The sequence below is a fragment of the Lytechinus variegatus genome, chromosome 3 (genome assembly GCF_018143015.1).
Source record: "Lytechinus variegatus isolate NC3 chromosome 3, Lvar_3.0, whole genome shotgun sequence".
In the NCBI taxonomy this organism is placed as follows: domain Eukaryota; kingdom Metazoa; phylum Echinodermata; class Echinoidea; order Temnopleuroida; family Toxopneustidae; genus Lytechinus; species Lytechinus variegatus.
The window spans coordinates 28,191,580-28,205,831 of record NC_054742.1 but is presented as its reverse complement, the minus strand read 5'-3'; the positions used below and the strand labels follow the sequence as shown (position 1 = coordinate 28,205,831).

General features: G+C 35.9%; 1 protein-coding gene across 1 annotated transcript; it reads right to left on the bottom strand.

Moving 5' to 3' along the window:
• Positions 1 to 2,287: 2,287 nt before the first annotated feature.
• On the bottom strand, positions 2,288 to 12,370 carry LOC121410690 (cholinesterase 1-like). The gene is made up of 9 exons (XM_041602938.1): positions 12,132 to 12,370; positions 8,880 to 9,039; positions 8,039 to 8,116; positions 7,342 to 7,460; positions 5,919 to 6,086; positions 5,214 to 5,543; positions 4,521 to 4,813; positions 3,184 to 3,341; positions 2,288 to 2,421 (listed from the first exon to the last, which is right to left on the bottom strand). Exons 1-9 carry the CDS (start codon positions 12,189 to 12,191, stop codon positions 2,372 to 2,374), a joined length of 1,416 nt encoding a protein of 471 aa, XP_041458872.1. The 5' UTR covers positions 12,192 to 12,370; the 3' UTR covers positions 2,288 to 2,371.
• Positions 12,371 to 14,252: the final 1,882 nt, after the last annotated feature.

Genomic DNA, 14,252 nt, shown 5'->3' with positions numbered 1-14,252 from the left:
CTCGTCACTTTGTTTTCACATCCTTACAAAGATTCGTCAAAGCTGTCAAGTGAAAATGACCTCCGATGTGTTTCATGTTTGCTACACAGATTTGTTTGAGTGCAGAAGAAGATTTAGGCCTTTCGATTCCATTTAAATCTTGACCACTTTGCTAGGAAGAAAATTTCTTATTTGACTCGGACGTCAATAAAACCACAAGACACAATCCACTGGGAACGAAAAAAAGAGGCGATGTGACATCAAAATAAAAGAGATATGAGATTGAACAAAGATGCGATATCATAAAGTAAAAAATGAAATGGCGAGGATTGATACTCCGAAGATGTTAAATCCAATCTATTAAGGGATGGCTCCACGTCCATCTAACAGTCAGTGGCTTTTCCCGCTCACTCCCTCTATCGTCAGTAGATGACTTCATCACACCACGGCGTCTTCATTTTCAGTCCAAGATGCCGTTTACACGCTATTGTAAATCCGCCACCGTGTTGCATTTGTTTTGCTTTCGATCGTTCTCTCAGCCACAATCCACGTGCTGCCGATTAAAGAAAACTTATTGCTTGAGACCCAATATTTGACAGTGATAGCAGTACCGTGAATATATGCCTATAATGGTAAATGAATTTTTGGCCTATTATCGGGGCTCGAGAGAGCCGTTTTATATTGCTTGTGGCATATCGTGGAGGTTTTCTTTGACATCTTTGTATTTTCTAACTATTTAAAGGACAATTTCATATCTGCAACCCTTTATGGGTCTCTATAGCAGACGAAGGCTAATAATCAAGATGGACAGAGAGTATGTTTTCATTTAATGTCAACTTTTCTAAAAATATCACAATGTATGGACTGGATAAAAAAAACCTATCACCACCCCCCTCCGAAATAAAACATAAAAATGAAAAATGAATAGATAATCATATCATGACAACAATGATAACAATATTAATAATAATGATGATAAAATACTACTACTACTAATAATAATACATATAATGATATTACTAATAATTCATGAATAAGTAAACATATACATTAAAGTCTTTTTTTAATATTTCCTTTCTTTTTACCATATCATTTCACACATCTTTAAAAAATGACATTTTGTAGTTGGTTTATTGTCTTACCGCACACACACATAGGCACAAAATAACGAATCCACACACTCATGATTAAGAATGTTCTTCACACTTTTCAGAAAAAAGTAATAACCATTTCTTACTACCTTGAAAAGGCTCAGTTCAGTTTATTTTCTTTAGTTACCTGATAAATATCAACGGTTGTTTAAAAACTGTTAAAAAGTGTATAATCATTTTCAGCCTGATGTTACTTATAACAGTGAAAACCCCTAATGTAGATATTTAGTATGTTAAATTTTATGTGACAAAAAATCATTTGTCGCATTCTTGTTGTTTTTTGTGTGGAACAAAGGGATCATTATTAAACACGTCTTGTGTAAAATCTCCTCTGATATGCTGATTTCCATCATGTACATGCAAATGTTTTCTTAGCATTAATATCGCTTACCGCAGTAAAACATAATAAAGATATATAGAGAGAGAGGGGGGTAAGGCATGGTAAGACAAGTCAAATAATGCTTTACACTGAAATTCATTTTGAATTCATTCATCATCACGACAATCTACGCATTACTGCTGATTTATTAAGGAGAAGATGGCGCTCATCTGCACATAAATATCAGAATTACTGCAAAGATCTGTATATTTTGCTATAAATTATGTTCGAGAACAAGTTACGATTAAGCAGATTATAAGCAACGCACAAAACCAAAGTCAAAATGGAAAATACGAGATTTAAACTTGGGAAATCTGGTGGGTTTCGTTGCCGAAGGATTGATGAGGATTGTTCAAGGGTTTCGACCATAAAAGAGTCTCAAAATGGTTCGCCGGCGATAGCTCTTTCCCGGTGAAATCCCGCTATTAGGAAATGGATTTTGCATAGTAAACAGTAGGCATGAACAATTAAGACCCTTAATGGGTTCGGGCCGGTTGATTTTATCTTCATTAGCATATTAAGGATAAGACAGTGCCTACTGCGTTTGTGGGTGTTTTCCACTGCTAACGTGGTTTACGAGTTGAACTGAAAGAACAAAAATAAATCTGTTGTAATATTGCAATCACAAAGATTCAGTGGTCTTTGGAGCAATGGTATCGTGGTCAAGTCGATGCGGTATTGCTCAAAAATTCACTCAATTCAAATCAAGCACGCGTTTTCTCTCTCACAGTAAAGGCACTTGAAAACAAATCACAACAATAATAACACGCAGATAATGTTATGTGCAGATCACCGTTTTATTCGTGGTTGGTACAGTATGGATGATAGGAAGAGCCACCTATGACTCTTTCTAATTATCTGATTAGAAAGTTTTCCATGGAGCAGACCAGACATTCTTCACTTTGCTCAAGCCTAGGAAGTGGACAGGGTAAAAATAACAGGAATATAGCGAAAAAATATGTCATCGGTAATATATCATTACGGTAAGGATTTTCTAAAGACAAGTCAAAATAGATCAGATTCTGAGCAATTTTGATTTTTTTCCAAGCAGGAAACTCAGTTATCCTACACAGAAAAACGCTGTTTTCTACATGAGCCTAGCTATTTAAATAGTTTAAATAAGTATTTATAATTATAGGCAACAAATTTTAAATGTAATATATAATTTTAAAAATAAATTAAGCGCAAGTTGTTTAAAAACTATTGAAAAACTACTTTTAAGATTCCAATAGTAAACAGCACTGTATAAAAGCTCAAAATGTGTCTTCTGTGTAATTATTGATAAATCTTTTTTTCCGATTATGCGAAGTAAATAGATCGGTACTAAAGTGTAAATTTATATATGACTTTCTCTCTTTTTCAGCAAGTGAATCATCCTTGAATTCTTGCCTTGATATTGCGCATTCATACGGAAGGTAACAAGTGCCATCGAATTGTGGAGATGGCGAGATAATCTCGCTAAAAAGTTGACATGATACATTCTCAGAAAAAAGTGTTAGGTTGGTTAACATAATTAACTGTTGGTTAAAGGAAATTTGCATGCAAAATGAATGGAGATTCTTATTTATCAACGGTTGGAAGAGAAGGTTTAGGGCCTACATAATATGTCACGTTCTATAAATCGGAAATAGAGGTTATCCAGTTGGCATGGCCTTATGACGTTCCAAAACTTACCAGAAGTCTTAAGCAACTCTGGGACCAACGTATTCCAGAATGCTACATCATCGGCGCGTAGAGCTCGAGATGGGATAAGGTCTGGGTCCAGGACCATGTATTCCAGTTCTGGAACCGTATAAGTTGGCCATGTTGGAAGCTCAGCTGAATTAGGCGTGCTGGAGTGATAGAAGGTGGGTTAGAAAACGATTGGTAGATATCATGGAGAGTACGGAAAATGACAACAAATAAATTTCCATGCATTATTTACTTACTTCAATCTTAAACAATATCCTATATACATAATATAAACACCTATTTCACAAATGGGTATCAGTAACCTACTGAGAAAAAATTGGGTCAGTATAATAGATGCAATTAGTATTTCCTCAGTGCATATATGGAAATTCAGATCCTTGAAATTATAATTTCTTTTAATCAATGACAATTCAGTAATATTGTTTATCTTATTCAATACTGTCACTGAAATCTTATAATTCTTTTCACTGGTTATAGAAACCTTCAAATTGTTATTTTTATTTTCCGTAGTACCCTGACAATACAATCAATCACATTACAAAATTCTTCAATCGCCAAAATCAATCTGGAAATTATATAGTTTTTTTCAGTATTTTACTGAGTCAAAAAAGTTATTTGTAACAGAAACTCACTGAGACTTTTGGTTAATCTGGTGGTAAGAAACACACTAAGCAACAGTGTGTTAAATGTAACCATAATCATGATGATAATGAAACACTGATCACATGGGTATGAAATTCCATTGTTGCTACATAGACCAATCATACTGCCCACTACTTTTCATCAAACACAGCATTTATTATCCGCCATCTATCTAGAAGCTATTCTGAGGCGCAGAGCTAAAAGAAGCAAATAAAGCTTCCACACAATACCTGTATACAATTTAGACATGGCAGAAATGTTAGAGGTGCATGTTAATTGATTTTTTTGCACGGCATAATTTTAAAATAAAGTCTGCTTTGCAAATTATTTGTTGGCATATCCAGTAGCTTAATGGACCAAACATTTGAGGAGGCCATTCTTAAAAGTTGCAGGAGAGCAAAAAAAAAAGAGTTTATTCAAATAAAAAATCAAAATTTGTGATAGATATTGACATGATATTTTGTTTGAAATCGCATATCATCCCCTTTCATTTTCTTGGTCGGGAAACTTTCAGGAACCATGGCCCCCAAGCCTCCCATCTGTACGTCAGTTGGTCTTTTCTTCGACCTTAATCATACGAGCCACTTCAATATCTCTTAAATCTTAAGTTCAGCAGGTTCCGTCATCGTAACTCTTCTCAGTTCTTGGTCTACTTAGAGCCATGTTAATGTACAAACCCAGTCTTAGCAAAGTTGGTCCAGTATGTCATCATGTTGACCATGAAGGTCAATTCGTCGGAGCGAAGGTTGCGTCGCAATTCCTGCATTTGGGGGATGAAGGACCATCCGAAGATGAACTGGAGATCCTCGCCGTGAGTGACGCCAAGCCAGCCAGGCCCAAGTAATTTGTAGCTGTAGGCCGGTACAGATGGTACGTGGGTCAACTCATACATGTATACATCACCGGCGCCATATTGATAGAATGCCCGAGCTGTGGCATCGGCAGGCGCAGTGAATGTTTCGTCAGTGATCTGTGTCAAAAGGAAAATATCATTAATATTCTGCATTTCTACAGCTAGTAATGATTATCATGATTTCTTTTAAACATAATTTAGAATCATATCCAGTAGGAATTTTATTTACATGCATTTACTATTACTTCATAATATTGAGATTACCACTTTAAACGCTGTGGATTCTCAATGTTGATTACACAGTAAGTTGTAGGTTTGATTTCAGTACACCAACATTCCTTGATAGTCAACTCTCCTTTAAATAGTCTGGATTTATATTGAAAGTTATATCAAGGTTGGGTTCAAATTTTTGTTACCTATTTGAAACACGTAGGGCCTACATGCATCTTAAAAGAGAGTAAAGTAACCCTTCCGTCAGAATAGATGTAGGCTATGCTTTCCTAAATTTATCGATTACCTGTCTGACGACGAGATCAAGGTAGTCGGTGTCCATGTAGTCAGCCTTGCTCCAGTCCATGTATTGTTGATCCATAGCCTTCAGAGTAATATCATCAAGGTATCCTGAAAGAAAGTCATCCCGATGTTCATCGTAAGCTTCTTTGCTCATAAACGGAGCCGACTTCGACATTGTGTAGTCTGGGTAGATGCCTAATGCCCACAAAGTGCCTTCGTCGTGGTTTGTACCGAGCAGGATGTTCCGGTGCTTGAAGTCTCCCTTCTCTAACATTACGACGGGGTCTGCAGTAAGGAAGTTGCCATCAACTACAGGTGCGGACAGAAAGCCAAACTGCGAGTTCAAAAAGTAGATAGATATAAATCGTATTGATCATGCCGATTGATCGATCGGATAAGTTGTGAAATATCAGTTCAGATATACTAGTATACTAATTAATTTCAAGATGAACCTGTGAATTGTTGTAGAGTTGATGGGTTCGACTATAAATATTTTGTGGTTACCATTTTGAATTTGGAAGAAGGAACGATCATTCTTAAGGTGACCTCTTTTTTTTAGTTGGCGTTCGTATTATGGTTGCATTAAATATGCTAACAATATAGAGGGTTATGATTGCTATAGGTCATATGACCGTCGTAATTCATCTAAATATGACCCATTAGTACCCTTTTAAAATTCAGACAAGAATAACATGACAGGGATGCTTACCCTAAGTCCACCTATCAAGATCTCATCAGCAGATTTTGTTCTGAGACAAGCGATGAGTTCCTGGCTATCCACCGCGTCACATCCGACATTGCTACCAAGCTGAAAGGCTTCGTTTCGGGCAGCAGTCGAATCAGAATTGTAAGCAAAAGGACTCTTTGTGCTTCCACTCTTAAAAAAGGACAAGAGAGATGATGTCTGGCTGTTATCTTTGCATTTGGAAGCAACAGCTATATTCCAACGTGTATAATCATATTTGAATAGAGTCTACAAAGAAGCAAGTTTGAAAAAAAAATGTCAGCGTGATCTAAACATATAGTTCGGACCAGGGCTGTCGCATAACACAAAAATACACGCGTGACACCCATTTAATATCTTGTTCATATATATGTGTGTGTGTGTATCTGTGTGTGTGAGAGAGAGAGTTAGGGTGTGAGTGTGTGTATACAAAGAGATATGGAGGGCATAGTATTAAATAAAAATACGGTGACTTTAAAAGGAACCATCAATGAATCATAAATATATGCTCTGTAATAAAATTTTAAGGTTAACTCATATCTACTATAGATTTAACCTTATAAGGACTGGGGGCAATAGTGCCCCCCCCTCGACGCTTCGCGTGATTTCCGAAACGCAAAAAGATAGCGCCGCAAAATTTTATAACATTTTTGGGGGAAGTCTCACGCAACTTTTGAGACCAAATTCGCGAAATACGGGTATAGCATTGCGACGTCACGTGACTTTTTACGAGACAATGCCATGCCGAAAATGGCTCATTTTTATACTTTTTGTACAAAGATTATTTTTATAGTAGCTTGTAGATTATGTAGTAAATAATGTGTGTGCCGAAGTTCGGCGCGATCGCGGGCGAAAGGCGGTCGAGATCAGAAGGGGGGTTCATGCCCCCCCCCCCGTCCTCAATACATCTGAAATAGCCCAGTCCTTTTAGGGTTAAAGAAATGCAATATGTAATACATTAGTACCAATCATATCGCTTTTCTTCACACGATATATCGAGAAATTTACATTATTTTCTCAAGAAATAATTTTTAAAATATGGAAGAAGGTTAAATGTGTACAATGCTGAACACATAGTCCAAGATATAAGTCAAGTACATTTATTAGTTTGAATGAGGAAGAAAATGTCCACACAAGACATAAGGGGATTTCCTAATGAGTATCAGACTTACATTTTTCTTTACAATCATACAATCTGATCAAAGAAAATTTACAAGTTCAATTATTTTGTATTTAAAAAATGACTAAAGAATTAAGAGTGGATCAATTTTGTACCATATGAAAGATTCCATTCCAGCCTTATTCGAATAGATGTCTAGTTATGGAATTTTTTTCATTTATTGTTACCAAATATTTTATTGATAGAAAGATAGAAAGAGACAAATTAAATACGTCAGCTCCGAAATACCTGCATGATAGCCCAGGTAAACAAGTCTTGACTTAAACTTGACACTAGATGCAATCCCACGCTTGTGGCGCCTGCACTCTCTCCAAAGATAGTCACTCGGGTTGGATCTCCACCGAAATCTAAATAATGTCACGAGGCCATATGAATATAAGACTGTAATATTTTTGTTGAAACTGAATATGATTCTCTTACTTAGTTCCAATTTATTGTTAAATAAAATAAAATACTGTGTCATTAAACCATATATTTTGGGACTGAGAGAGATGCTTCACTCGAATGTGACTGTTGTTATGACAAAACTATATATATATATATATATACATATATATATATATATATATATATATATATATATATATACATATGTATATATGTGTGTGTGTGTGTGTTATAATTATTATCATTATTATTATCATTATTATTATTATTAGAAATATTCGAAATTCCATTCTGAAAAGAAAAGAGAAATGCTGCCGGGAGAGGCGCTAAACATCGTATTGTAAAATTATTTTCATAAAATAATGATCAACTGATTCACTTTGTTCTTCAGGGTCACAATGGACATGATGGACAATAGTTGCAAGTTCTACTATGGATGCAATCAATTTTTACGGCAAACATGTACGTTATACATAAATGCCATACAGAAACACAACATTGGTGTATTCTTTTTATAATTTTTAATAATAAGGCTCACACGCGATATTATCTTGCACCCAGCGAAGCGCCATCACTTGGTCGAGGGAGCCAAAGTTTCCAGGCGCTGCGTTGTCCCCTGAAATATTGGAAGCACAAGAAAAATTATCCTTTTACATCAAGAGTATGAAATATGATTATCTAATTACAAAGAAAACGTAACATTAAAAAATTTGTATGCTACACTGAAAACACCCAACCGGTCAATCCTGGATCCGGCCCTGATTTGGTCTGATTCTCCCATTTCAATCACAGGGTTGTTGGGTTCGAATCCCCGCCAGGAGGTTATGTTCTGATCAGCCAAAAAATTTATCTCCACTGTGTAGAAGTTAACTCAGGAGACGAAATTTTTTTCCTGACCAGAATTCTTTGAAATTGCATTTTTTGTTGTAGCAGCTGCTTTGAGACATCGAGAGTAGGCTGCATCAACATGAACACATAGATATTTCTGATAAAGTAAGCATGCATGGTAATACGCCAATATAGTTACAGTATAAATCATTATTACTAATTTCATTGTCTTGTCATTTGGAATTTTATATTTAAAGGATAATGAACTATTTGGGCCACAACACTCTTTAAAAAATACTGGGTAAAAGTGCACCATGGAGGTAATCATGCGTCCAACCAACATAGGGCTCTTTGGGGGGTATTTTTATTTATCCAGTGTGATGAAAATTTTACCCATTCTACAGTAATTGTTGCTTATTTTTTAATACTGGACAATATGCTTCCCTTATAGGGTAAAATACTGCCCGAAGCTGGTTGGACATATAATTACCCTCGTTGTGGTAAAAAAAAATTTACCCAATATTTTTTTACAGTGAAGCCGAAGTAAATACCGGTACTAAGGAAACCGAGGGAGCCCAAACGATAGTTGACTGTGACGACGATAACATTGCCGACAGCGGCAAGAGGGATTCCACTATACATGTATCGACCTCCACTTCCAGCATTGTAGGCTCCTCCGTGAAACCAAACCATTACGGCTGCATTCTGGGGCTAAAATTTAAAAAAGATCAAAGACAACCAGTATGTTTGCCTCAGTCAACACTATGTCCAAGATATGCTTATGAAATGTTTCATATCAGCATTAATGGGTTTCTGATTTGCGATTGCTAATGCTATTTATCTAATGTTCTTATTGGCCGATTTGTTTATCCCTCGCAACCCCCTTCCGTAATGTTGTTGAGGCAACTTTCAAATTCTCGATCGCACCATACAGTCAGATTCTTATTCATTAAAGAGACAAGAGATGGCGCAATTTCTATTTTCACATACGAGTGGAGGTGCCGTGGCCGAGTGGTCTAAGGCGCCTGGCTATACATGAAAAAAGACCGGGGTTCGATCCTCGGCCGCGGCAACTATGCCCGTGAGCAAGACATTTAATTTATAATGCCCTTTTATCCTGCATTAAAATAAATGTAAATGCTATAGCTGTTATTGGTAACTAGGTGTAAAGAATACTTTTTAAGTATTCTTGCAAAGCAGATCTATGAAAATAAGGAGATGCTGTGTTCAGTTTAGCTCAACTTTATTAGATTCAAACTCAGTTTATGTTCATAATCATAGCTTAAGGAAAAGAATTCTGATAAAAATGCGAGAGTGCGAAAATGAAATAAAAAACTTTGACTAGTAAGCACATATGTAAAAAAAAAGTCTCTGATGCTTTAAAACGGTTACATATTTCAGAAAAAACATTAACGTATCATGCAAGTGTCCATATTACTTTATTCATTTACAGTTCATAACACTCGCAATGTATTTTGTTAAGTTATTGATCAATACTTCACATACAGTAGTCATGTTTATTAAAGGGAAAGAATTATCATTATTATTACATGACTTGGTTCGAATATATGTTACATATACATTATCAAGACAAGTCTTATATTACCCCAAGTCGGGGTATTGTAGGGGAAAAGTTACCTTGACCGTTATCTAAATAGGTAACAATACGCTGAAAAGTGGTATCTTATGTTCAACTTAAATAAATAATATACATTTTGTCGTCGAAATAAGGTACAGTGATGTGTTACAAAAAATGTACACGGCAATTTGTGAAAATTCACCCGTGAAACATTTGTTTTAATTGCATAATTTACTTCATGTATGGGCTTGAGTGTGTAATGAAGTACTTGAGTTTTTAAATAGATTAATGATTATGATTGTTTCCGCCTGGGATCGGCCTGTAAGGTCACCACCCGAAAGACGTGACCTAGGACTCGAACCTCGAACCTTTACATCCATTCCCCCTATGGAGCCCGAATTACACAGGCATGTCACAAGCCCTGCGGCCGTGATCTGGCAAAACTATAAGTCACTTTTTGGCGTTTTTCAGTTTTTTTGAGTTTCCTATAGTTTTAAATGTGCTCTTTCATCTGGCAAAATTTCAAGTTCTAACTCTAACTATTTATTGAGATTCGAAAACCAGTTTTTGTAAAATTGTCTCAAAAATCAGAAGACTTAAAAGGCAGAACTACGTAAGTCGACTTACAAAAGTAGTTTTTCAATTTTTGACAAAAATGAAAAGGCAAAACTACGTAAGTCTACTTACATAGTTTTGTTAGAACAATCTCTTCGAAAGTAAGAGTTGATTTATAAGGCAAAACTACGTATCTCCCTCATTTCTGCATTGTAACCTTACGGTCGGGAGAACCGCATCACGCGCAGTTAGCTAATGTTGCTCAGCGCAATAAGGAGCCGCCATTTAAACTTCCCACAGTCACTGTGGTGCCATGGCTTCAAATTCGTAAGGCTGGAGAGGGAAACGGATTTTGAATTTAACTATAGACAAAACCAAAATTTCCCAACTGAAACAAGGTAAGCTAAACTATGTAGTATACTTTATTGTTTAGATGATAAAACATGAGATTTTATCAAAGACTAGATCTACGTTAGATCATACGTTAGAAGTCTATCACCGTCTGATCATCATTTCTAAACTTTAAGGTAGGCCTAGAGTAAGTAAGGGCTTATAAACTATTTTCCTATAGATTAACGCAATTGAATTTTATCTAACTTTTGAGTTAAATCTAGACTATAGATCTACACTGTAATTAGAATTAGTCACCATTGTGCCATATGTTCCAAAGGGAACATTAGTTTGCTTCAAGACTATGAAAGTCTGACTAGACACTAACCTGACACAGTAGGCCGACGTTAAGAATTAACATTTAGAATAAGAAATATGAAACATTACAAGTTAACATAATTTTACACGGAGTCTTTATAAAAAAAGATCCAGATCTTAGCTACAATTTTACTGTTAGATCTATATCTTTAACTAAGTAGATCTACTGATAGACTGAATCACTGATTTTGTTTCAGTCTCAATTTTTCCATAAAAAATCATGCGTGCGGTAATACATCCATTTCAAGTGACCAAAATATTTCATATGCGAGTGGGGTGTGATTGGAAGCTGACATTAAAAAAAAGACAAACGGATTCGGCATGTTTTGCAACTTTCTTTTATTTGTGTATTTTTGGTGAAAGTTGATGAATTTTATTAAAATATTTTGTTTGATATTGAATTCATAATTCTTTGCTAATACCAGGGACTCCCTAGTAATACGATACATTGAACGTAATTTTGCCCGATAAGTTTGAATTCGTAGGACATACGTAGTTTTGCCTGATAAAACTTTGCAATACGCGAGGACATACGTAGTTTTGCCTGATAAAACTTTGCAATGCGCATGCAGGACATACATAGTTTTGCCTGATAAACTTTGCGATGCGCAGGACATACGTAGTTTTGCCTGATCAAAAGCTAGGAGTGTAGTCGTCGATTTAATCAGGCAAGAAAATTACAAGATTTAATGAAGAAATCAAATTTTTTCTTGTCCCAATTCCTTATATATGTTCCACAGGACAAAAGAAAACAAAAAAGTCCGATACGTCATTATCCATTTTTTTAAAGAAAACTAAAGAAGCAATTTTGAATTTTTAAACTCGAATATCTCGGAATCACATAAAAGGAGATACGTAGTTCTGCCAGATCACGGCCGCCTGGCAAACATGCAAGCTTAATCTATAGGCCTATCTGTCTTCTTTTTGGAGTGTATAATGATGAATTGATCTCTTATCTAACCTTTGGAGAAGGTGCGTATACATTTAGATAGAGACAATCTTCATCCTTGTTACCAAACATCGGCTGCGGGCAGCTTGGGCGAAAGGTCGTTGCCTCGTATGTATCAATCCATGGATCAGGTTGCTCGGGGTTTGCGAAACGGAGGTCGCCCACGGGAGGCTTGGCGAATGGGATTCCGAAGAAGACGTCAAAGTCGTTATCCACTCCGATGTATGTACTTTCCCTCAAATGATCAACGAATCCTTTTTAATGGAGATGTTATTCAAAATGAATGATTAAATAACTATTAAACTGTAATAGTAAAATGGTCATAGACTGATAATCTATTAGAAATTCACCCTAACTTGAATATTGTACAGCGAAATTCATTTTCAACTGAAACAAAGGACATGGAAACAAATATTTATCGAAATAGGATTCAGATTCAACCTTAAATATGACACTTGATAATTTGTAAAGCAAATGCTAACATGAGTTTCGCTAAGGCGAGCACATAATACGCCCGCCTGTAGCGCGGAAAATGGAGTTATTGGTCAAACAAAAAAAAGTTGAAAGTGGCGACTTCACCTTTGACCTTCTGACCTCAAAATCAATAGAATTCATGGGATCCGTGCAAGTATCATACACATCAAATTATTTGAGTCTAGGTTAAGTTAAACTGAACTTATCGCGTTTACAAGGAAAAGTTAACGAACTGACCGACAGGCGGACAAACGGACGGACGGACATCGAGCGTGATACCATAATACGTCCTTCCTAGGACGGGCGTATGAAAAAAGGGTGATCTCAATTAGTAAAATGAACTATCCGCAACATTGGTATCAATGGAATTTAATCCATCCGTCTATAAAATAAAATGACTGCAGACATATTGATGTAAGAAAGAAACCCACTATATTAAGGAAAATTTTATTAAAAGGACATACAAATCCATATATTGTGACAAATTTTGTATAATGTACCTTGGACAGGCCCAGATGTTGTCATTACTACTGGACCAGTGGCCCGGCTGAATGACATCAAACAGAAGACAAGCAGTGCAGAAAGTATCATCATGTCCCTTTCACAGCAACGCTCAAGAATAAAAATGATTCACCAATCAAAGGTTCAACTTGTGGTGGATCGTTAAAAGGGGCATAGGTAAATCAATCATGCTAGAGGGATGAGGAGGGTTATATCATTTGAAGAAATGATAATTATTGTTTTAGACTTTTGAGATCGTAGCCCATTCTTTCTTTTTTTCAGTATATGAAACATTTTATATTTATATTTTATGTTCTCTCTTGACAAAATGTGATATCGTTGATGATGGTGTTGGTGAAGATGATGGTAATGATGATGGTGATGATGATGACGATGGAGTGACGCATGGGCAAGGGTGTTTTGATTACTAAAGCCAACAACATCGACAATATCACTCTACCGTGTTGTAGTACATTGTATTAAACGTCGTGCGAATAGACATTTAGTGTCGCTGTGGGATTCGAACCCTGAATCTCAATCTTATAAGTAATGGGGCCATCATACTCCTTTCAAACCCTCCCTTCGTAGCAGCACAATTGTGAATTGTCATCATGAGATGCATTGTGTACATTAATAATCAGGCATTTATTTGTTTTGTAATATTTGCAAGATATGATAACGATACTGTGAGAATTGTAACGTCTGCTGTCGGCGAGATAGTGGATAGTGCATTAAAAAAATACGTGCATTATAGAGCTGTGAATATTTAATAAATGTTACCGTGTTCATGTTGTCTATATATAATTTTGTTTGTAGCTTTATGTTATAAAATCCTTTCAAGATTGTTAAATTATAATTGAGCATACAAAATGTACCATAGGGGAATGTCCGAATGATAACAATTCCATTAGGATTAACAGACAGGAATATAACAAGTAGATCTGTGAGGTTGGGCTTCTATATCGGAGATTATACATGTATACATATAAATCTGAAAATCATTGAAAAATAATATAAGGCAACAAAGGGATGAGCTACTGATGGAGACAACCAATTCAAATGGTGGCATTGATCTTCAGACATTGGAGGCTAATGTGCAATTGTATATCTTTAGGAGAGCTCGTTGGCTATGAAATAATTTGTAGCCAGTTTTTATAA

Excerpts from the sequence above, each read along its gene's own strand:
- LOC121410690 (XM_041602938.1), bottom strand. The coding sequence starts at position 12,191 with ATGTTTGGTAACAAGGATGAAGATTGTCTCTATCTAAATGTATACGCA. Across the intron at positions 5,544-5,918 it reads TCTTGATAGGTGGACTTAGG|TTTGGCTTTCTGTCCGCACC; the intron begins GTAAGCATCCCT and ends TTGAACTCGCAG. Across the intron at positions 4,814-5,213 it reads TTGATCTCGTCGTCAGACAG|ATCACTGACGAAACATTCAC; the intron begins GTAATCGATAAA and ends CTTTTGACACAG.